This window comes from Xenia sp. Carnegie-2017, unplaced genomic scaffold (assembly GCF_021976095.1).
Source record: "Xenia sp. Carnegie-2017 unplaced genomic scaffold, XeniaSp_v1 HiC_scaffold_4, whole genome shotgun sequence".
In the NCBI taxonomy this organism is placed as follows: Eukaryota; Metazoa; Cnidaria; class Anthozoa; order Malacalcyonacea; family Xeniidae; genus Xenia; species Xenia sp. Carnegie-2017.
The window spans coordinates 3,309,424-3,334,549 of record NW_025813504.1 but is presented as its reverse complement, the minus strand read 5'-3'; the positions used below and the strand labels follow the sequence as shown (position 1 = coordinate 3,334,549).

General features: G+C 35.2%; 1 protein-coding gene across 7 annotated transcripts in view; it reads right to left on the bottom strand.

Annotated features, from left to right (window-relative positions):
* Positions 1-18,903, bottom strand: part of LOC124455914 (myotubularin-related protein 5-like) — a 32,268-nt gene extending 13,365 nt beyond the window's left edge. For 3 of the 7 annotated variants that reach the window (XM_047006520.1, XM_047006516.1, XM_047006522.1), the window contains exons 1-14: positions 18,607-18,903; positions 16,824-16,999; positions 16,359-16,589; positions 14,223-14,736; positions 13,047-13,196; positions 12,631-12,699; positions 7,684-7,876; positions 6,699-6,898; positions 4,993-5,179; positions 4,473-4,661; positions 3,667-3,740; positions 3,218-3,413; positions 2,263-2,396; positions 1,613-1,963 (exon numbers count right to left, since the gene is read on the bottom strand). In XM_047006520.1, coding sequence (XP_046862476.1) covers positions 1,613-1,963; positions 2,263-2,396; positions 3,218-3,413; positions 3,667-3,740; positions 4,473-4,661; positions 4,993-5,173 — 1,125 coding nt within the window. In that variant the 5' untranslated portion in view covers positions 5,174-5,179; positions 6,699-6,898; positions 7,684-7,876; ... (4 more) ...; positions 16,824-16,999; positions 18,607-18,903. Of the gene's footprint in view, positions 1-1,612; positions 1,964-2,262; positions 2,397-3,217; positions 3,414-3,666; positions 3,741-4,472; positions 4,662-4,992; positions 5,180-6,698; positions 6,899-7,683; positions 7,877-12,630; positions 12,700-13,046; positions 13,197-14,222; positions 14,737-15,113; positions 15,188-16,358; positions 16,590-16,823; positions 17,000-18,606 lie in introns of those variants that run through there. The other 4 variants (XM_047006517.1, XM_047006521.1, XM_047006523.1 and 1 more) reach the window with 4 other exon arrangements.
* Positions 18,904-25,126: the final 6,223 nt, after the last annotated feature.

Genomic DNA, 25,126 nt, shown 5'->3' with positions numbered 1-25,126 from the left:
TTTTGTGTTAAAGATTTTTGTGCACCATGTAAATCTTTAATGACAAAGGCATGTGTTTAGCGTTGTAACCATTAAGAAAATATAATATTTATTATATTGCTGTTATTTTGTACATATTTTTCACTCAGAAATGTCTTTATCAAAATAAGTTTCCAATGTTATTCAATTCTCAAATCGCCCAAAGCATTGTATATTGGGTTTGCTGTGGATCTTTGGATCTTTCTCACGTGTGCGTCTCTACTGCAACTTTTTGATTCGAGATTATAAAGCTGTACTTTTTCCAAAGCTATTTTTAACTGTTTTCGAATTACAAGGAGCCAAATGTTGCTAGTAACATAATGAGGAAAAATGCCATTGCATATGTGTCTGGTTTTCTTCTAATGAAGAGTCTCAAACTCCACTCTTGTCTGAAATGCACCAATGCTCTTTCATCTACAGAACTGGATGATAGCAGAAAGTTCTTCTGCCACTTTAAAGCATTCGATGAAAAGAAATCTGATTTAGGAGGACTACAATCACCATCTTCTCCTTATCTGCAATACATCATCAAACTTGAAGACACATTTATTAAGACGTTTTCTGTCTACACAAAGAGCGAAGGTCCATACCAAAGGAATTTGATTGCTGTACGGAATTCCCATTTGAGTTCTTGCAGAAACTTTTTGTAAGAATGCGTATTTATTACGCCATAAAATTTGCGAACCGCATATTCGCAACAACTAAAAAGAAAGACAGAAAGTACATTAAAGTCACACACCTTTGAGGGCTTTGTGCATGCAATTTTTTGTCCTTTATAAAACTAAATTGAAAACAAAAGCTTTTTATATCACAATAATATATTTAACATGTAATACATCCAAGTTCATTTAAGTCCTCACGACTTGTGAACCTCAGAACCTGTTCAAGTTTCCGACTGAATTTCGCTATAAATATATTAAATAAATGCATTTGTTATATGATATATACAAAATACTTGCCTTTTTATTTCAATTTCTTTCAAAAAGATGCCAAAAACAGCCAACAGCTCAAAAAATCTACATTTTAACCCACTTTACGGCTTCCACTCCATATATTTTCATAGTAAAAGTTGTACACTTTACTGGCCAGAGTAATGGCGGCCGTCACATTTCCGGTATGCGCGAAACAAACTGCGCGCCACGCCTACATCAAAGGTTACCGACGCGAGTTGCCCTTCTATTATTCTCTATTCTATGACAACGCTTTAATTTTTCCTTCAACATGATTAATTTGCGAATTCTCTTTGCGAATCCTCATTCATGATTGATTTGCGAATTCTCTTTGATTTATTTAACTGGTTGACCTCAGATTGTTTTGCGAAGGCCAATACAAGCTGAGTTACTAACCAATCAACGCGCGCGTTGTATTGTTTTTATTTTATAAATGCATGTAAAAAAACACCGTTGGCTTTATGGAGATGTTTTTGTTCCCTTTCCTTCAATAGTGGGTCATTGCCTACTTATATGAACAAGATTTGTTATTGGCTCGAAGTAAAAAATAGAACAAACCACGGAAATTATTCGTTCAAACAACGAGTCGTCTATTGTCACCTTCACCCAGGTATATTTACTATCAACACTTACTAACCACTCACCTGTTCGCCGCTCATACTTTCTACAGAACCATCAGATGAAAAATTATTCCTAGGTAATCTAGGAGATGATATGTCATTTCGAGTTTGGACTCGTTTTATCGATCCTCTCGCTTGCTTTGCTTCCTTTCGAATGTCACTAACAGCCCGAGGTATCCTAGCGCCAGTATTGCGCGGTTGACTTTCTGCGGGTGGGATTTGCAGGCGGACAACTTTTGCAGGCGGTTTCTTGTCCGCTTCTTTAAACGAGAACGTGTCTAAGACCGATGAAGGATATCGTAATCGTGTTAACGTTTTACGAAACAGTTCAGTTTTCTCGGCACCGACCTCCTCATCAAAACAAAGCTTTAACATCTATAACAAATAAATTATTTTTACCAAAAGAGGGCGATAAACATTCCTCAAAGTATAATCAAGTTTTTCTCATTAGCGATGTGATTCATCCAGCATGGGTACATGCATGTGCTTATTGGGAGTATTTAAATTTGAAACATCCTCAAAAACTATTCTCAAAGAAGCCTTCCTCACGGGTGGTACCTGTCTCTACCCGCAAATTTTTGGGCTTTGAAAACTTTACTGACGAAAGTCAGAATCCTATTAACGCCTGGGAGAATTCAATCAACTCTACGTTTTCAATGCATGGAGTCAAAAACCTGAAACGTCGCAGATCGCAATTGAACACATTCTTGCAACCAAGATCTAAGATGTCGCAAATACTGAGCTGGGAGTTTCTTATCTCTCACTAAGGATCCAATTGGAAAACTTCTCGTCACGATCATTTCTGAAGCTGAAATTTAAATTACATTGTTAAATACCCATTTTCAAAGTTCATTTTTCCCACTGTTTCATTTGTGGAGAGTGTATCACACAAGAAAAAAAAACTGTTTCCTTAAAAGTAACTCAAAAGTACGTAAGATAGATAATACATTATCTACTGTTAGATGATAAAAAGTCACGTTTGTAATATCGTAAAAGCGCGAACTTTGCCCGACTTTGGTTAGCGTCTTATCTCGATCAAAAAAGAGCGGGAATTTTTTAAAGTATTTTTTTACTATTTTATTTAAATATTCTTTTGGGAAAGTAAGCATTTCGTTTATGTACGTTGTTCTCTGTTTTCTCATGGGTATATAACAAAAAGACTTATTGACTAAAATTTCGAAAATCAGTGTTTTTCGTTTACACTCGACCGGCATAATTTTCCTCGGCGAACTGGGTTCCTTCTAAAGTAAAAAACAATGCCCGTTCTTCAGATCTTGATATTTTGGCTTAAATGACACAAGCCAATTGGAACTGTCGGTATTTATTTAGAAACAAAGAAAGAATACTTTGGACAAAAATAGTTATTTGCTCATGTCATATACTCATAGTCCTATAGCAACCACTGGTAAAATATCTGAGCACACGAAACTCCAAAGAACAAACTTTAAAAAACAAACAACAAATATAAAGTGTAAAAAAAGGCATGATAACATGAAGTATTGACATAGATAAAACTTTATTGTAAAAACTGCGAGCCTCCACCAATCAAGCAAAAACGAAACACCAATACAATCTACGTATACATAATATCCATGAACCGAAATTAGTTTTGATAACGTTTAAACTCACCAAATTCATCAAGAGGAGTTCCTTTGAATATAATCCGATAGTTAGTAACAAATACAGCGCCTTCCGCAGGGAACATAACAGGACCGCCATAATGCACACCAGTGCCAGTCTCCCGACCATCCGGAATTAAATAACAGCGAAGTCCATCCATTTGCATTTCTTCAAGAGGCAACATGGCGGGTCGGATTATTTTAGCCTATTGATATAGCAAAGGATGAAAAATTACATTTTCATAATTATACATCCTTATCTACATCAAACAAAACCAGACAAGTTTGCCATCGATGCAACGAAATTTGTGCATTGTTTTTGCAAATGTCATTTTACAATATGCATATAACTTGTTGACAATTTTCAAAGAGTAAATACTCTAAGATTATTGTTCTTTCACAGTCCTCAACAATGTTTTTAAAATTACGTATAAATACGTTTCTGTATCGTAGTTGTACCTTTCGAATGGGAGCAAGTTGCTTATATTCTCTGTAAACTGGTTCCAGTGATTCTGTGTGCATAGTCACCACACCTAAAATACAATAATAAAAGCTACGGCATCACAAGATAGCATTTCTCTCGTTTATAACCCGTCTTACACTTTTAACGGAGAGTATTTCAAAAATATTAACGAAAATTTAAACTATTGTAGTGGACATTATAGAAACTATAATATGGGCATAAAAACGCAATACAATGTCATTTTTTTCGATATCAGGCCCATAGCAGACTTTTGAATCAGTCGATCAAGGTTTCACTTCGAAAGAAAGACTTTGGCTGCTTACTGGACAGCCTCAAACATAAATTTCAATCAAGGTTTCACTTCGAAAGACTATGGCTGCTTACTGGACAGCCTCAAACATAAATTTCAATCAAGGTTTCACTTCGAAAGACTATGGCTGCTTACTGGACAGTCTCAAACATAAATTTTAATCAAGGTTTCACTTCGAAAGAAAGACTTTGGCTGCTTACTGGACAGCTTCAAACATAAATTTCAATCAAGGTTTCACTTCGAAAGAAAGACTTTGGCTGCTTACTGGACAGCCTCAAACATAAATTTCAATCAGTGTTTCACTTCGAAAGAAAGACTTTGGCTGCTTACTGGACAGCCTCAAACATAAATTTCTAATTTTTTCACATGCTTCCCGAATTGATCTTGCGATCGTAAAATGTTTTTTGAATCCTAAAGTAAAAATCAAAAAGATGCAGTATTTCGCTGAAGTTAAGACAACAAATTTCTATTGTAAATGTGTTCAAAACACACACAAAAAAATATCCCTTCTTGGCACCAAGCTGTAAAGAGACTTCAAATGGTCGGTTGAAATTCCTGCAACTGTACCAACTCTATCCACAAAGCGAATAACAAATCTCGTCACTTCATCAATAATTGTGTCCGTTTCATCATCTTCCCAGTGGTCACCAGCATGGACGTCCCCATACACACTACCCACCCCTAAAACATAAAACATATCCCATGGCAACCTTTGTTCACATGATCCATTCTTTGGGTAGACCACGTACACATTTCCTATTTTTAGAAAGTAGATCCTTTCAAATTTTCGGAAAATAATGTAGTAAAACCGTAATTGTTTGTGTTAACTCTTTGAACATGGGAATTTTTTTCGGTACCTATTTTCCCTAAGAATGAATGAAGAAACTTATCAAATAATTCTATCTGATTGTAATAAGTACAAAAGAAGACAAAACATCCAAAGTCCTGGACCCGAGGAATATACTTTCAACAACAGTATATTATCATCAATTTACAGTAGAATCAACCTCACCAGTATTTTCTAGAATGACATCGTTTTGACGTCTCTTCTTTGGTTTAACCATTTGAGAGACACTGAGGGGTATCATGAGATACACCATACGATTGACGAAGTGGATGGCTTGGCTGAACACGATGCTTTCCTCGTTTGTTACGTATGTCTTGTGTGAATCTTTTGAAAATGTTTCCCACATGCCAAGCTAAATGAAATAAAGAAAACATTAAAACTTGATTTGAAAACTTCAGACAAAACATTAGAGCTCGGTTTATATTAAGTTTATAGTAAGTAACATTTGTAACATAGAACTATACAGTTTAATCACCCGATACAAACGTTGTAAGCAATAAGTTTTTTGTTCTACCACCTATTGACCTTAATAAAGTAAATCGTTTGAACCCGGGAGTATCGTAACATGTTTGTACATGAAGATCGTTCAGGTTAGTATAGTCCTGAGAAGGACTGTTGGTATTGATGTAGACTGACGTTTTGACAACCGTAGCGGTAGTCATCTTCAGAAGAGACAACCTTAGCTGTAGTCATTTTCAGAAGAGACAACCTTAGCGGTAGTCATCTTCAGAAGAGACAACCTTAGCTGTAGTCATCTTCAGAAGAGACAACAATAGCGGTAGTCATCTTCAGAAGTGACAACCTTAGGGGTGGTCATCTTCAGAAGAGACAACCTTAGCGGTAGTCATCTTCAGAAGAGACAACCTTAGCGGTAGTCATGTTCAGAAGAGACAACCTTAGCGGTAGTCATCTTCAGAAGAGACAACCTTAGCAGTAGTCATCTTCAAAAGAGACAACCTTAGCTGTAGTCATCTTCAGAAGAGACAACCTTAGCGGTAGTTACCTTCAGAAGAGACAACCTTACCGGTAGTTATCTTCAGAAGAAACAATCTTAGTGGTAGTCATCTTCGTCATCTGAAGATGACTACCGCTTAGGTTGCCGAAACGTCAGTTTACATCAGTACCAACAGTCATTCTCAAGACTATACTAACCAGGACGATCTTCATCTACAAACATATTTACTATAAGTTGACCACTACAGACTGTGTTATCAGTTGACTAATAATTGGCCGCTTGCTATGCCGATTTTATACTGAAATGATGCTTCATTTTTAAATCTTATAAAACAATTTTAAAGTTCCGAGTCACTACAGCACATCTAGTTCGTGGTCGAAGGATTTAATAAATCTTCCATCATGCTCTCTATTCTCGCTGTCAAGAAATGCAGCGTTTTCAGCAGTTCATGCTGTGCATCAACGAATGTGTCAGTGGCCTTATGTACGTATTCTGTCCTTAGTTAAGTCTTTTTTACTTAATGAGCGCACGTTTTTGCATCTGCATTTGCAACTTGTCCAAAAAAAACATATAGGTATCATTTTGATAACAAGAGGATAACAAAAGTGTGATTTACAAAAGAAAAAGGAAAGAAATCTGTATTAGCTAAAAGAAACCGACACAAAAATTGCAAAAATAAAAAACAGAATGAGTCATGACAACCGAACTTGTGTCTTAAGGCAAAGCATCAAGAACAAACATGTTCAACAAGACACGCACTACTTTTTCTTCATTGCTAACTCACGCAGCACGTTTCAGCCAATCGCATTTAGCCTATTTAAGTAAGGCTTCGACAAAATGGTTTCTCTCGTCATTAAGATAAGAAGACAAATAATCTTTATGTAAAAACACATTCGAGAGAAAAAGTAAGCCTCACCTGCTTAGCAGCAATATCTAACGCTTCATCATTCACTATCAGATCAGAATCAGATACATCCTGCGGGTAGATACCAGATTTTGTGATCACAATGAGGTCTTGTTTTGGTACTAATGACGGAGGCGTTGCTTGCGTGAGGCTGTTCCGTGAGTTTCGTGGAGTGGATAGGCGTTCAAAAATGCCAGAACTATGGGCTAACACTGCAACAAATAATGTTCAACTTTTTTCCCTTATCAGGTCTACAATGCCAGTGTGGAAATACCTGAACTTGCCTTTGACAGGGAAAAGAGTGGGTTGAAATGGGGACACGAAAACACTTATAGAACCTAAGAGTTTTATTCAAAACTTAGCGACAAAAACTTCTCATGAAATGAATCCTCACATGATTATTGGAACCGTTTTCTACGTAAATCCCATAAGCTACAACAAAAAATGTTAACGAAGAGTGAAAAATATGTAGGAAGACAAACTGTCGCCAATACTGCTTGCATTCGAAAAACTATTATAACAAAGGACAGACGAAGTACTTTCAATATACCCTGAACACTTTGTGTAGAGGGACTAAGAAATTATATGTTTGTTACAAGCTTAAAACAATAACTCGATGTCAGTTAGTGCACTAATGGGTGTTATAATTTATTAGAAAAAAAAAACTCAACAAAACCCGTGCAATGATTGGTCTATGGCTGAGTTTGCATCTGATTGGTCTATGGCTGAGTTTGCATCTGATTGGTCTATGGCTGAGTTTGCATCTGATTGGTCTATGGCTGAGTTTGCATTTGATTGGTCTATGGCTGAGTTTGCATTAGTCTTTGCAAACAGATACGAGCTCAATCAATTAAATCGATGAAAGAAAATTTGCAAATAAATTGTTCTTCAATTGATCTGCACGAGAGTTAACCTGAGTAAACACGAAAAACATATTATTTCTTGACAGAACTTAATAAAGTGGTAATTCATGGACGAGAATTAGTAATTTGCTTACGTTTATCGGTGGATAGCCTCTTTTTAGTGCTTGTTCCATCGTATAAATGCTTTATATCCGTTTGAACATCGCTAAAGAACGTTTCTTCCCAAAACTGCGGATTTTGCCAAATGGGATGTTCTTGAACGCATTTTTTACAGTTTTTACAATTCTTCTTGCTAACTCACTCAAACTTCTTCGCAGTTTTTACAACCTATACAGAACGGCAGTTTTTACAACCTATACAGAACAACAGTTTTTACAACCTATACAGAACGACAGTTTTTACAACCTATACAGAACGACAGTTTTTACAACCTATAAAGAACGACAGTTTTTACAACCTATACAGAACGACAGTTTTTATAACCTATACAGAACGACAGTTTTTACAACCTATACAGAACGACAGTTTTTACAACCTATAAAGAACGACAGTTTTTACAACCTATACAGAACGACAGTTTTTACAACCTATAAAAGCGACAGTTTTTACAACCTATACAGAACGACAGTTTTACAACCTATAAAGAACGACAGTTTTTACAACCTATACAGAACGACAGTTTTTACAACCTATACAGAACGGCAGTTTTTACAACCTATACAGAACGACAGTTTTTACAACCTATAAAGAACGACAGTTTTTACAACCTATACAGAACGACAGTTTTTACAACCTATAAAGAACGACAGTTTTTACAACCTATACAGAACGACAGTTTTTACAACCTATACAGAACGACAGTTTTTACAACCTATAGCTACAGAACGGCAGTTTTACAACCTATACAGAACGACAGTTTTTACAACCTATACAGAACGACAGTTTTTACAACCTATAAAGAACGACAGTTTTTACAACCTATACAGAACGACAGTTTTTACAACCTATACAGAACGACAGTTTTTACAACCTATAAAGAACGACAGTTTTACAACCTATAAAGAACGACAGTTTTTACAACCTATACAGAACGACAGTTTTACAACCTATAAAGAACGACAGTTTTACAACCTATACAGAACGACAGTTTTTACAACCTATACAGAACGGCAGTTTTTACAACCTATACAGAACGACAGTTTTTACAACCTATAAAGAACGACAGTTTTTACAACCTATACAGAACGACAGTTTTTACAACCTATACAGAACGACAGTTTTTACAACCTATATACAGAACGGCAGTTTTACAACCTATACAGAACGACAGTTTTTACAACCTATACAGAACGACAGTTTTTACAACCTATAAAGAACGACAGTTTTTACAACCTATACAGAACGACAGTTTTTACAACCTATACAGAACGACAGTTTTTACAACCTATAAAGAACGACAGTTTTTACAACCTATACAGAACGACAGTTTTTACAACCTATAAAAAGCGACAGTTTTTACAACCTATACAGAACGACAGTTTTTACAACCTATAAAGAACGACAGTTTTTACAACCTATACAGAACGACAGTTTTTACAACATATACAGAACGGCAGTTTTTACAACCTATACAGAACGACAGTTTTTACAACCTATAAAGAACGACAGTTTACAACCTATACAGAACGACAGTTTTTACAACCTATAAAGAACGACAGTTTTTACAACCTATACAGAACGACAGTTTTTACAACCTATACAGAACGACAGTTTTTACAACCTATAGCTACAGAACGGCAGTTTTTACAACCTATACAGAACGACAGTTTTTACAACCTATACAGAACGACAGTTTTTACAACCTATAAAGAACGACAGTTTTTACAACCTATACAGAACGACAGTTTTTACAACCTATACAGAACGACAGTTTTTACAACCTATAAAGAACGACAGTTTTTACAACCTATAAAGAACGACAGTTTTTACAACCTATACAGAACGACAATTTTTACAACCTATAAAGAACGACAGTTTTTACAACCTATACAGAACGACAGTTTTTACAACCTATACAGAACGACAGTTTAAACATCTTGCTACAAGACTAGACGTGTGCAACTTGATAGCAAACAGTTCGGACAAAGCCATATTTAGCTAAACGTAACAAGTAAGGAGCTTCGTAGACTTTAATACAGGTTAGTATTGTGAGGAAATGTCTCCACTTGGGTGAGCTCGCGTCACATGATGGCAACTCTTCAAGGGTAACGAACTTACAGCGAAAAATATCTGCTATTGCATGTTATTTTTGGACTTGTGCACCTTGCAAACCATTTTGTCTCTAGTTGTGCGCATCAGTTTTGTAATTTCGCAGTTGAACGGTTTAGTACTTCAGCCATCTTGTTTTCTAAAACTAATAACTTGTGCGCATAATTTAGCTAATCTGTCGTTATGTTGTCCGTGATTTCTAACCATGAAACTGGTTTAGATATTTGTTTAGTTACAGTTTAACGAAAGCAATTGCCATAAACAAATATGTAATTTTTATTCAGAGATATTTCAATAAAAAAATGCAAATTTGTTACACGCAGATGTCGAATTCACCACTTTAAGGGGACAGTGAAACGAAAATTTTGCTATTTAAAATAAATTGTTATTAAAGACAACTCTAAAAAGGACAGTAGACTTCTAAAACTGTTTATTCATATCTTTTTTATTATCGAAATACTGAAGTTTTTGTAATATCCGATTTACACCACCTGTGACGTCATATTGACGTCATAATGATGGCTGCAAATTTACAAATTCCTTCAGTTTCTGGAAACTGTTGGATAAAATACCATGTACAATCCTACAGCACTAGAATTTCAAAACAACGGACTCCATACGGTTAAAGTAACATAACAGGTTATTCTGGATTATCCATTTCTCATTATGACACCTGTGGTTTGAAAAATCGGATACTAGCAAACCTCGACATTAGCAAACCTCGACATTAGCAAACCTCGACATTAGCAAACCTCGACATTAGCAAACCTCGACATTAGCAAACCTCGACATTAGCAAACCTCGATATTAGCAAACCTCGACATTAGCAAACCTCGACATTAGCAAACCTCGACATTAGCAAACCCCGACATTAGCAAACCTCGACATTAGCAAACCTCGACATTAGCAAACCCCGACATTAGCAAACCTCGACATTAGCAAACCTGGACATTAGCAAACCTGGACATTAGCAAACCTCGACATTAGCAAACCTGGACATTAGCAAACCTCGACATTAGCAAACCTCGACATTAGCAAACCTCGACATCAGCAAACCTCGACATTAGCAAACCTCGACATTAGCAAACCTCTACATTAGCAAACCTCGACTTTAGCAAACCCCGACTTTAGCAAACCTCGACATTAGCAAACCTCGACATTAGCAAACCTCGACATTAGCAAACCTCGACATTAGCAAGCCTCGACATTAGCAAACCTCGACATTAACAAACCTCGACACTAGCAAACCTCGACATTAGCAAACCTCGACATTAGCAAACCTCGACATTAGCAAACCTCGACATTAGCAAACCTCGACATTAGCAAACCTCGACATTAGCAAACCTCGACATTAGCAAACCTCGACATTAGCAAACTTCGACATTAGCAAGCCTCGACATTGCAAATCTCGACTTTAGCAAACCTCGACATTAGCAAACCTCGACATTAGCAAACCTCGACATTAGCAACCTCGACATTAGCAAACTTCGACATTAGCAAACCTCGATTTTAGCAAACCTCGACATTAGCAAACTTCGACATTAGCAAACCTCGATTTTAGCTAACCTCGACATTAACAAACCTCGACATTAGCAAACCTCGACATTAGCAAACCTCGATATTTTCAAAATGGACAGAGATACGTAAGACTAAACTGTTTTGGGGGTTCAATAAAAACATAATTTAAATCACCAAAATTTAATTTTTTCCTTTTACTTGCCCTTAACATCATGTAGTGTACCTAAGGTGCAAAGGTGTTCCTAACATGAACAAAGTTTTAGAGTTCAATGAAAACATAATTTAAAACACCAAAATTTAATTTTTTCCTTTTACATGCCCTTTAACATGATGTAGTGTACCTAAAGTGCAAAGGTGTCCTAACATGAACAAAGTTTTAGAGTTCAACAAAAACATAATTAAAAACACCAAAATTTAATTTTTTCCTTTTACATGCCCTTTAACATCATGTAGTGTACCTAAAGTGCAAAGGTGTCCTAATATGAACAAAGTTTTAGGGTTCAATGAAAACATAATTTAAATCACCAAAATTAATTTTTTTCCTTTTACATGCCCTTTAACATCATGTAGTGTACCCAAAGTGCAAAGGTGTCCCTAACATGAACAAAGTTTTAGGGTTTAATGAAAACATAATTTAAATCACAAAAATTTAACTTTTTCCTTTTACATGCCCTTTAACATCATGTAGTGTACCTAGAGTGCAAAGGTGTCCTAACATGAACAAAGTTTTAGGGTTTAATGAAAACATAATTTCAATCACCAAAATTAATTTTTTTCCTTTTACATGCCCTTTAACATCATGTAGTGTACCTAAAGTGCAAAGGTGTCCCTAACATGAACAAAGTTTTAGGGTTTAATGAAAACATAATTTAAATCACAAAAATTTAACTTTTCCTTTTACATGCCCTTTAACATCATGTAGTGTACCTAGAGTGCAAAGGTGTCCTAACATGAACAAAGTTTTAGGGTTTAATGAAAACATAATTTCAATCACAAAAATTTAATTTTTTCCTTTTACATGCCCTTTAACATCATGTAGTGTACCTAAAGTGCAAAGGTGTCCTAACATGAACAAAGTTTTAGGGTTCAATGAAAACATAATTTAAATTATCAAAATTCAATTTTTTCCTTTTACATGCCCTTTAATATCATGTAGTGTACCTAAAGTGCAAAGGTGTCCTTACATGAACAAAGGATGGTTGTCCGCTATCATCCATCGACAACTCCCAAACAGATACGACGTAACAATCTTAAATACGTAATGACTTAAAATATCATTCTGTGTACATACTTACCCTGCAAAACTCTGACGTCAAAGGAAGTAAGGCTGATGCAACAGCACCATCGCTCAAACTCGCATCATCCTGTATAAAAGCAGTAGATGGTTTTAACAAGATACAAATGTTGCTTGAATTTACGATGATTGTTCAATGCGTGCTTTTAAAGACGAGAAAGTAGAAAAAATTTCAGAGGAGATAAAGGAGGGGAAGACTCAAGTTTGTCGCCGTGAAAAATCAAGAGTATTTTTTGTTAAACTTCAGATAACCCCCGCCCTCTCTCTCTCTTCGCAACCCAAGTAAATCTATCCCAGTAAGTACACATCAGAAAATTATCTATAATTCAAAATTTCTCAAGCATTTATAACATACCTTCAAAATTTATCAAGCATTTATAACATACCTTCAAAATTTCTCAAGCATTTATAACATACCTGCAATGCACAGTTCATCAATGTGATAACCAAAACAAACTGATCATGTTCAAGAACAGCTCTATGTTGTTCAGAACGTGCAGCAAGCTCTTGACATAACGCCAGTTGTGCTCCACGTGACTTCAACGCCCTTTGAAGGGAGGGTAATGCCTGAAAAAACACACGCAGTAATCGTCTGGAAAGTTTGATTATGCCAATGTACCAGCAACTGATGTGCAGACATGAAAACTTGGAAGAAAAACTGCTCTTCAGAGCAATATATTTGTTAGAATGTTAGAAGGTGTTGATCATGCATGTTGTTGCATTCCTAAAGGCTGATTACATGAGCCCGTGTAGGCGGGAGTCAGCGGAGCGTTAAATCATTTTGGCAAGTGGAAAAGATTAAATACTTCACAACGAAACATATTAGAGCAATTCCTCTAAGCTCTGACTTTGCAAATTCACAAAACCTTTAAAATGAAAACAAGTAATTAAGCCTGACTTGAAAATTAAAACTAAAATGACTTATGACGCTTTAGAAAAGGTTATAAGTTTTGCGCTTAAAGTTTTTACTCCCTTCAATGACTCAAAATCATTTCACCCTCGTTGAATCCCGGCTAATGGGCTCATGTAAACTGCCCCTAGAGAATTGCTCAATGACGTATCAAAACTCTAAAACTGTAGTCATCTTCAAAGTCAAGTGAATACAAACACAAAAAGTCCTCAAGATTGAACTGCACTAACTTCTACATTCAACACCTACACATGTTAAGATACTTCTGGGTTCAATTTACACTTGGAAAAAAACAACTTAAGAGGTTAAGAGCCGGTTGCACGAAGCCTGGATAGCGCTATCCACTGAATAGCGAAAATTTTAAACTTGTAAAAAGGGCGGTTGTGTTTTTCTCATGACAAAGAAATTTTGTAATCTTCGAAACAATATTTTATTTCAGCGATTGCACAGTTCAAATCATACATTTTTCTCTTTTAAGAGATTTTATGAACGTTCAGAAAAATTCGCTGTCAAGTTGATAACGCTATCCAGGCTTCGCCAAACCGGCCCCAGGACAAAAACTCGATCTAACCGACAATGAATTCATCTCTTTTTCAAATAGCAACACAATCGCGAGTTTCGTCAATGTGTGAGAAAAAATTCTACGGGAAAGAAGAAAGCTACGGGCCCAAACAATTTCATACCTTTCTGGCTTCCGAAATCTTATTTTCAAATATGTAAGCGACGCAGCCACGAAGAACGTCCAGCTTGCGAACGTTAATATAGTGTTTTGTTTGAAAACTAAATTCTCCTGATCCATACGGGTCCTTGCCAAATGATTGAACACGATTCGCAGTAGGATCACCTGCACTGGCATCGTAATCAGCAAGTTGTTTATTGATGATAGACGAGTCGAGTAACGGGAAAACGGTGGGCTGATTTTCTTTGAGTGGCGCAAGAAAATTGTGAATATCATCTTCGGCGCAATTACTTGATTCTTGCAAATACCGAACAAAAGTCCGGAGTGAAAAAGAGATGTTAAAACAATCAACAAAGATAAAAATAAACAAGATATGTGTTTCTTGATCAAATTACGAAAAGCGTACAAAGTGGACATACATTATCGTAAAGTTTCCTGGCGATTTGTTTAATATTTCCGCAGATCTCTGCATCAAGATTCATTTCGTTCGTCAATACCTCGTTGATGTTGGCCACGAGCTTTAAATATCGACAAAAAAATTAGTTGCAATATTTTGAAATGACGAGTGTATTATATATAGTTTGAAAACATTACTTTGAGTTGTTTCCACTTGAAAATTTGTAATTTGAAATTTTCGTTTTCTTAATTTTTCATTTTATTTGTTTTTTCATGATTACTTAATGAAATGAAATTTTGGTCGTGATATTAAATAACAAAAATCGTAGCGATTCACAGAATTGAAAGTCCTTGATCTTTCCATAACAAAATATTGCAAATATTTTGATCAATAAAACATAAAAAATAACTTCGTACAATCATTTCCGACATTTCATTCTAAACGAAATAATTCATGATTTCGTTTATAATCAAAACTTCTCCATAAAATGAAACTTACGTCATCATATAGATCACATGTTCTATGTGGAGGACCACGTTCCGTAATAAATTGGTTAAAACGTATACTATCTAAAAGCTATAGGGGGGGAAAACAAGCAATTTGTCAGAGTGTAGACTAATATTTTGCAAAAACAAAAGAACTGTGTGCATTCAAAAGAAAAGAATGACACAAAGAACAAATGCAGATGCACAAAAGTAGAGTTTTAACATTTGTTTTTCCCGTGTATAAATAAAGTTGTATTGTATTTTATTTCTTTGATACACCGCAACTGTATACAAATAAAAGAACTGATTGTATGTAGAAATGTACATGTGTGTACTCAGCTGCACATACATGGATACACTTCTCTGATACATCCCCAAATGTATATTAAGTGGAAATGTAAGCACCCCGCTTCTCAGTAAAAGATGCCTACAATTATAGAGATCACAGTAGTAATGATTATAGTAGAATCATACAAGTATTCAGTAAATACGTTAATTTGATTGGCTACGATACTCGCTATATAATTTTTCATGTAGAGCAAGTAGCAAAAAAAACATGGCTGCCGTCTCTTGTTTTAAACAGGTTTCTAACGATAATCAGGTTTCTAATCAGGTTTCTCACGATTACTTTATAAGGCAATAACAGAAAATTGTTGGAGCAAACACATAAAACAACGAATTAAGGAAAAGTATACTTGCACTAAACACACTAAATACGTAGATAAACACGTGATCACCGCATTGTCTTTTTAAATACACACCGTCAATGTGGTTATAACGAATGGTGCCTTTGGACGAAGAAAAATAAAGCTTTAGGAACACAATCCCCCCCCCCCTTAATTGTATTGATAGAAGTTTCCATAATTTCGTGAGAGCACAATGGTTATAAGACATTTAAAATAGACGACAAATTTCTTTATAGCAAACATGTTTCTGCATACTTTATGCCATCTTCAGTGCGAAGTGAATCCAATGTTCGGAAATCATAAAGTGTGCCGAAACATGTTTTCTATAAAGAAATTTGTCGTCTACTTTATATGTCTTATAACCATTGTGCTCTCGCGAAATTAAGGAAACGTTATTTAGGGCTTGGCACAGAAATATGAAGGAAAGGTTTCCTTAGCTGATTTCCGAACATTGGGTTCGCTTCGCACTGAAGATGGCATAAAGTTTGCCGAAACATGTTTGCTATACAAAGAAATTTGTCGTCTATTTTAAATGATTGATTGAAGTGTTGTGAATTTTCGTTTTCATTTACCTTATGAAATGTGATGACTGGTTTTGGATGAATTCTTATTACTTTGCAGAGCTAAGGTTTAGGATGAATTCTTGTTACTGTTCAATGGCAGAAGATCGCAATAAAACGGCGAATTTATTGACTTTATGTCTCAACATCGAAACAGGAAAACGGATATGGCGATGGTTTTTAGACACGCGCAACAAAGAGTCATCGGTCACGTGTTGTGGCACCACTAAAACAGCTAGGTAACTGAAAGAAAAATCCACAATATGATGACTATTTTTTTGAAACATGTTAATTTTTTAAAGACTTGTAAAGCTTACCCTTTCGCAAAATAATTGTATTACACAATAGTAAATATGAGTTTTAAAACACTTATGATAATAAAGAAAGGGTTAAATACTCCTAAGTCTTATTCGGAAATTTTGAGCATAACAATTCTGTAATTGAAAATCATCTCCTCCATTTTTCTTATTACTTTACCTTTGACAGGCTGCGTACGAAAGATTGACCATAGAAAGCCTCCAAGGTCCACTTTTACTCCCTATACGTTCCTCAAGTACAGAGCCAAAGCCAAGTCTTTTATACTCTTCACAATACGGGGTTAAATTCAAGTTTTCAATAACCGTCGCATTTCGTACCACAAAAGATCCATCAACCTAACAGAATATATATAACCAATAACATTGCAGAAAAGCTAACAATAAAGTAAGTAAGGGTAGACAATGGTAAGTAATGGTAACTATAATGGTAAATAATGGTAATTATTATATGGCCAGCGTCATTTCCGGCTAAATGGCGTTCTTTCATTGGCTCAGAAACATTTTTGCCTGTCCATTATTTTCCCGTAATCGACCACGGTCCAAAACGCGTAATTTTACAGTCAAATGTAAACAAACTTCGTAAAGCAAACAGCAAAACGCAAAATAAACGAAACAAAAAACATTTACGAATGTGATTTGAAGGAAAAACACATGGAAAACAGTTAAACTATCCAGACGATACAATTTAAAACGATTTTTTTATGGACGAAAACTAGTAAAGTGAAAATCAACACGTAAAAACATCAAGGACGAGAAAGAAATCAAGCTTCGTTTCAGGTCAAATAATGCCATATAATAATCCTTTTAATAACCTCACTTTCTTGGTCTTTACTGAGAAATAAAGGGGGTGCTTAGCATAGTATGAAGCATTTTCATATAACTCAATGCTGGTGAGACACCACAGTATGGTGGAAAGATTTTCATTTTCAATCAAGACAGTAGAACAAACATTGTAAAGACAATTTCCATCAGCCAAAGTACTAAAACAAGTTGAGTAGAAAATATTACTATATAGTTATATAGTTGAGGTACATAAATTATTTCTTAAATATTAGAGAATGATCATGTCCAAAGCAATGAGCTTCAGCTATACAACAAATTAGCAAGCTTAATGTTATGTATCGAGGAAGAGGCTGATTATTTATTTATCTATAGGGTACAAAGCAGCCAGCTTGGAGAATTACTTGCAACTTTATAGCAAACTTTATAAATTGAGAAGGATAATTATTATTTATATAACAATAGGGTACAAAGCAAACATCTTAGAGTTCTAACAGAGTTGCAGTGTTATAGAAAGTTCTAAGAGCTGAGGAGGTGGCTTATTTCTATAACTATATGGTCAAAGCAACCCAATTTGAGGAATGCAGTTCCAGTGTTATGGCAAGCATTAAAAATTGAGAAGTAGGATAATTATTTATAGACATCTTTCAGCACAAAGCAAACATTGTCAGGGACACAGCTGCATTCTTATAGCAAGCTTTAATAATTAAGGAGATGGCTTTTTTGTACATATATCTATATGGTAGTGTTACAAAGTACCAGCTTTTGAGAATAAAGAACTTTGCCTTTATATAGCAAGCTTAAGTATTGAGGAGGAGGCTTATTATTTATATGATCTATATGGTACAAAGCAACCAGTGAGTTTCGAGAATACAGTTGCAGTGTTATAGCAGGCATTAAAAATTGAGAAGTAGCATTATTTTATATACATATATATCAATAGGGTACAAATCAAACAGCTTCAAGCACACAGCTGTAGTGTTATAGTAAGCTTTAATAATTAAGGAGATGGCTTATTTTCAATGAAAATACGAGGTCATTTTAATGAACTTTGAGTGACTGACCACCATATTAATTCCATTTGATACATACATCATTAAGGGCCATAAGCATAATTGAGTGATTTTTATCATCTATAGCAAGTAACTACGTCAGAATCTTACCTTACTGGTGCACAAAGCACTATATGTCATTCTGACTCTGCAGAAAAGGCAATTCTGAAAATTCACAAGATCATACTCGTCGTCGTTATTCCAATTTTGCTTGTTCAAGCTGTCTCTTGCACCAAAAAGCGTTCACAAGCTTCTTCAGCTTAAAAATCTCGATGGAAATACCTTCTTGAATATTAAAAAAACTGAAACTTCGACTAAGTATAGCGCAGAATATCAATACTCGCAGTGTAAGAGACCATGGTAGATATAATATGTATCAATCACTGGTATCAATATCATTGATTTTGGCAAGCTGTTTTACTACTATTTCCCATCTGCAACGATGTCACAGTCATTGCGTAACAAAATTATGGCTAGGGTGTCGATCCAGATTTCATGGTGTCACTCACACAAAATGCTTACGCTGTGATTGGCTTGACACTTGACACCCTTTCCACGGTTTCAAAAGATAGCAAATTGCGCAATATTCCAACAGCCGACCATTTAGATATTATTTCAGACAAAATTTGTACAATAACCAACAAGAAAAACCAAGGCGTGGGGACTAAGCTTAGCTGGTCTGGCAAGGCCTGGCCGCTATGCAACACAATAAATCTTATCCGACAGGAAAAACTATGGAAAACACACACAAAAAAAGAAATTGTGGTACAGTTTGAAACGCAATATCATTTCAAAACAATTTATTAAAATTGAAGCATGGAAAAAGCAGATATTCTTGTATAGAAGACAAAGAAAAGCAAGCAGTTGGGGAGTGAACTGGGTGACTCATTAGCTCACTGAGCTGAGCTTATAGATGACTTTAATACTCAGACTAAGCTTGTTTACAGTTTGCTGACAGACAGATTTATCCCAAGGGAGGTTAACCATTGTTTCCAGTGTTGTCTAAAGGCACACGATTAAACCTGCCTCTTAGCAAAACGTAAACAAGTCACGTTATCTATAAAATAATGTTGGTATCATTTACACACAGATATATCTATTTCTATGACCCTGACTTGTTAGAAATTTATTTATATTGGCCAGTAAAAAAGAATGTTCTTCTAGAGCACTTTGATTGTTATTCTAAAGCATGTTTAATCTTGTGACCCTTGTCTATTTCAAATTTTTACCCTATTGCTGGGGTTGGCTAAAATAAAACAAATTTTGTACTTATTTCACCAACTCTGTTTTAGTGACGAAAAATTAAGTTTAGGATGCAAAAACACGTATCACTATTTTTACGATGTTTTTGTAATCGGTAAGAAAGCTGCTTAAATATGTACAAAATTTTTCTTTTTTTACCCCACTCCGTTTTAGCGATGAAAAATTGAGTTTAGGATGCAAAAATATGTATTATGTACTAGGTCTACGAAATTTTTGCGATTAAAAAGAGAGTTGGTTAAACAGGTAAAAATTTCTCGTTTTTTAACCAACCCCGTTTTAGTAAAGAAAAACGGAGTTTAAATGCATAAACATATATCATGCACCATTTTTGCCATGTTTTGGCCATTAGAAAAGAGAGTTGGTTAAATATGTACAAAATTTGTCTTATTTTAACCAACCCCCATTTAATGAAGAAAAACTGTGTTTAAGATGCAAAAACATGTATTATGTACTAGTTCTATGATGTATTTGCGATTAAAACGATTGCTGGTTAAATATGTACAAAATTTGCTTTATTTTAATTAACTTCGTTTTAGTGAAGAAGAACTGAATTTAAGATGTAAAAACATGTATCATGCACTATTTTTGCGATGTTTTTGTAGCTAATTAAAAAGAGAGTTGGTCAAATATGTACAAAATTTGTCTCTTTGTTTTTCAAACTTAACCAAGTGTTGGTCAACATAAATGGTTGTCAAATGTTTATGGTTACATCACCACCTTGAGGTAACCATAAACATTTGATAACCTCAGTTATGTTTACTTTGTTTATGTCTGCACAAAACTTTATATGGAGTTTCCACAAAAAACTTGTTTGTCATTAGAGAGATTGCATAAGAATAGATAAGACTCGTCATCTTGTCCAAGTGTTCTCATCACATTGCAACTTGGGAGTATTTTTCACGATAATAAAAGCTAATAACATTGCGTTTTTTCTTGTGTGTGTGAGAGGGGGGGAATTTATTCCATTACGCAAAATCGATGTAATTAAGTGCCACAATTATGTTATAGAGAGCGTCTTTAAGGCAACATGGACTTCAATCATCTTCATGTAAACACTTGCATAAGTGCTACTTCACTGTCGACAGGGCATATAAGTATATGCATTTTGCATGAATTTTTATTTATAATGTGAAAAAAATACTTTCTTATCTTCAATTACTTTAATCTTTGTTGTTCCTTTTAAATACATGACAAGTCATAACTTACTTGTTACTGCTCAATACAACCTGGTGAAGACAAACTAAAACCTACGACTCCCAAAAAACGTACTCCCAAAAAACTCGCTACGTACTTCCAACGTACTCCCTACGTACTCTCAAAAAAGTCGCAACTGAATTGTGTCTTAAAATTCGATTTTTCAGTCAAAAGAATCCAGAATTAAATAAGCGTATACTTTTGTGAATTGAGTGTTCATAATATATGTTTGTGTGATGTCAACAATAATAGGGATGTAAAATTTATCAACATAAAATAGAATATGGGAAGTTAAATAACAAAAACAAGGGAAGTATTATTCTCTTGCTGAAAGCAAAAACATTACTGAAGACATAACAGGATGGTAAAACGGGAACTATTTACGTTAAACTATACGCACATGCATTTGTCATGGGAAGTTCAAAACACTCAGTTCCTGAGGAAGACCTTCTTTCCAATGGTGGGAATGAGGAAACTTTGTAATTTTATCTTGTAGCATGTTTAGTATACATAGAGGCTGCAAATGTTTCGATACGCATTTTTTTTGAACGCATTAACGCATAGTAGCGCTTTGAGTTTAAGTCATGAAGAGACGTAATGGATACGCATTTTTGATATTAGCTAATATTCGTGGTAACAAACCAACGTTTAAAATATGATCTTCGCACTTTGCTGGACAATTTAAGCAATCGTCTCAGGACCTGAAAAAATCAGGTGACTCAACGGGATTCGAACCCATGACCTCTGCGGTGCCGGTGCAGTGCTCTGACCAACTGAGCTATGAAGTCACACAGTGGTGAGAAGGTCAATATTGTTGGAATGTTTTTATGCAGTGCGGTAATTGAAAACCTGCTCACCACTGTGTGACTTCATAGCTCAGTTGGTCAGAGCACTGCACCGGCACCGCAGAGGTCATGGGTTCGAATCCCGTTGAGTCACCTGATTTTTTCAGGTCCTGAGACGATTGCTTAAATTGTCCAGCAAAGTGCGAAGATCATATTTTCATTTAATTTCAATTACCGCACGGCATAAAAACATTCAAACCACCGTTTGTCATCAAAAGTTGCGACATTGTAAATGATAAATATTAAACGAACTCGATCAAAAGAATTTTCAAAGTCGATAGTCTAATTTTCGCAATATTGTTTATAGTAAATTTCACTCACTTTACTAACCAAGAATACGAGGGCGATCACCTAAGGTAATTGCCAACGTGACGAAAAACTTCAAAGGAGTATCATTTGTGGTTTATTACATATTCTGTGTTCAAAGTATTACGTTATTTGGGTTAACACAATAAGGACTTTTATTTTGAAGTTGCGACTTTTTTGAGAGTCCGTAGGGAGTACGTAGGTTTTAATTTGTCTTTACCAGGTTGTATTGAGCAGTAACAAATAAGGTATCTCTTGTCATGTATTTAAAAGGAACAACCAAAGCTTAATGTAACTGAAGATACGAAAGTATTTTTTTCACATTGTAAATAAAAATTCATGCAAAATACATATACTTATACGCCATGTCGACAGTGAAGCTCGCCGCACAGTGGTAAACTTGCCGCGCGTACTTGTTATTCGTGACAAGTGCGATCGACAGAATTTCCTAGTGTGCGCGGACGTTTTCAACAACATTTGTCATTCGTGACAGATGAGTCAAATATCAAACGCGTTTGTTAGAAACACGCGCGGCAAGTTCACAAGTGTGCGGCAGGCTTGAAGTAGCACTTATGCAAGTGTTTACATGAAGATGATTAAAGTCCATGTTGCCTTAAAGACGCTCTGTGTAACATAAATTTCCATACAGGATGCTTACTGAAAGTTTGCTGGATGTTTTGCGGATGCTTATGTCGTGAAAAACGTGCATTTTGTTCCAAAAATAAATGACAAAAACGGAAAAGATTAACAAATACGAAGAACTGTGAAGATCAGTCTAATTTATTAGGAGATTTGGAAAATAGAACCAAATGCACGTTTTGGCATGAACTCAAACCCGGTCCTTCTAGTCTGGAATAAAATGACGAAAACGGACGTTGAATTCGTAAACAATTCTCTACGGAAATGCATTTTTTCAATTTTAATGAGAACAAATGTTTAATTAACAGGATTAACGTAATTGTCGCATTTACTCATTAGCCAACGTGTTTTGCCATTTTTACAAGGCACAGCTTCTAACAATCTGTAGAATTTCAGACTGTTATTTTTACATACACCAATGGTCAGCGTTATTTAAAGTACAAATCAAACATTTACTTTTGTTATATGACGAGGATAGCTTCTATCTGCTTCGTAGTAAAAAATCATACAAAGAAAGCAATTGACATTTGAGCTTATATTTTTAAATACCGCATCACAATTACTCATACGGAGCAAAATGCACCGATTTTATGGTAACATCACAATCCTAAAACCCCTAAAAAAGCTTTGATGTTATGAAATGAGGGTGTCACTCATACCTCTGTGACAGTCTTCCATGCACTTAGTTTATACTTTATAAAACAGAAACTATTGCCACAAAGAAAGGGTAGTGCTGCTCCTGCAAACTTGTCAGTAAAAAATTGTTAGGTACAGACTTCAATAAGACCACCACTTGATGTAGAACATATCTCGATGGATTTGTTTGCTCGCGTATCACATTAATATTTTCCATTGCATTGCCAAGGTTTATTTCACAATGGTAATCAATAATTACAAATAAAATAAATAAATGCTTACACAACATTTTCCTCGCTGGAGCTCTGTGGCCTAAGTCCAACTCCCAAATTAAACAATGTAAATAAGGCCATTTTCAAACGTAGCTTTTTACATGAGTCAAATGCATTTAAAACAAAAGATAATAAGGAATTTTTCTTATTTTCTTTTGTTTTAGTTGCATTCGACGCATCTAAAATGCGACGTTTGAAACGGTGGAAATATGGCAACGTTAATCCAACTTTACTTGTTTTTCAAGGATTTCCAGACCTCCATTCTAATCACTATGCTCACATAAAGCCCAGGGGCGGATACAAGTAGTGTCAAGGGTGTCAAAGGACACCGTCAGAATTTTATAAATAGTGCAATATCGCATTACAGAGATCGAATATAGAAGATCTTTAATATTATGGTAATATGAAAGGCTCCAACACTTTATTCAAACGTAGATAAATTTGCAATGTCTTAATATACACAAAATTATTTCAACACAATCCTCATAAAACACAAATAAATTTTCTCGTAAATAACTAAATAATAACGTCAACCAGGCGCTCGCTAGATAATAAAATATCAAGAACAAATTATGACGTATAAAATTTTGAACGATCTATGGATTTAACGGCATTTCTTTAAAATTGACCTCGTAATTACACGTAAACGAGCCTGCAGTTTTAAAATAAAGCATTGTTGACAAAAAGGAAAAAGCTAGGCGTGGGGACTAAGCTAACTGGCCTGGCAAGGCCTGGCCACTATGCCACACGAGAAATCTCATCCAGCATAGCAAATAAAACAACAACAGTGAAAACTATGGGAAAAAACACAAAAAAAATAAATTGTGGTACAGTTTGAAACGCAATATGATTTCAAAATAATTTCTTAAAATCGAAGCATGGAAAAGGCAGATATTCTTGTATGGAAGACAAAGAAAAAGCAAGCAGTTGGGGGGTGAACCAGGTGACTCATTAGCTCACCGAGCTAAGCTTATAGATGACTTTAATACTCAGAGTAAGCTTGTTTGCAGTTCACTGGCAGACATATTTATCCCAAGGGGAGATTAACCATTAATTCCAGTGTTGTCTAAAACACTCGATTAAGCCTGCCTCTTAGCAAAACGTTAACAAGTCACGTCATCTATAAAATAATGTTGGTATCATTTACACACAGATATATCTATTTCTAAGGCGCTGATTTGCTGGAAATTTATTTCTAATGGCCAGTAAAAAAGGATGTCCTTCTACAGCACTTTGATTCTTATACGAAAACATGTTAAATCTTGTGACTCTTGTCTATTTCAAATTTTTACATTCACCCTGTTGCAGTTTTAAAAAACAGTTCATTTCAGCTTTGATAAAAGATAGGTTGCATAGTTTAAGTAGTTAATGTAATAATACATATGTGCTGGTAATGAAGTTGATTATTCAGCAAGATCCGGGTTTTTAAAACTTGTGAAATTTCTGAAAGTCGCTTTTTATTAAAAGTAAAAAGTA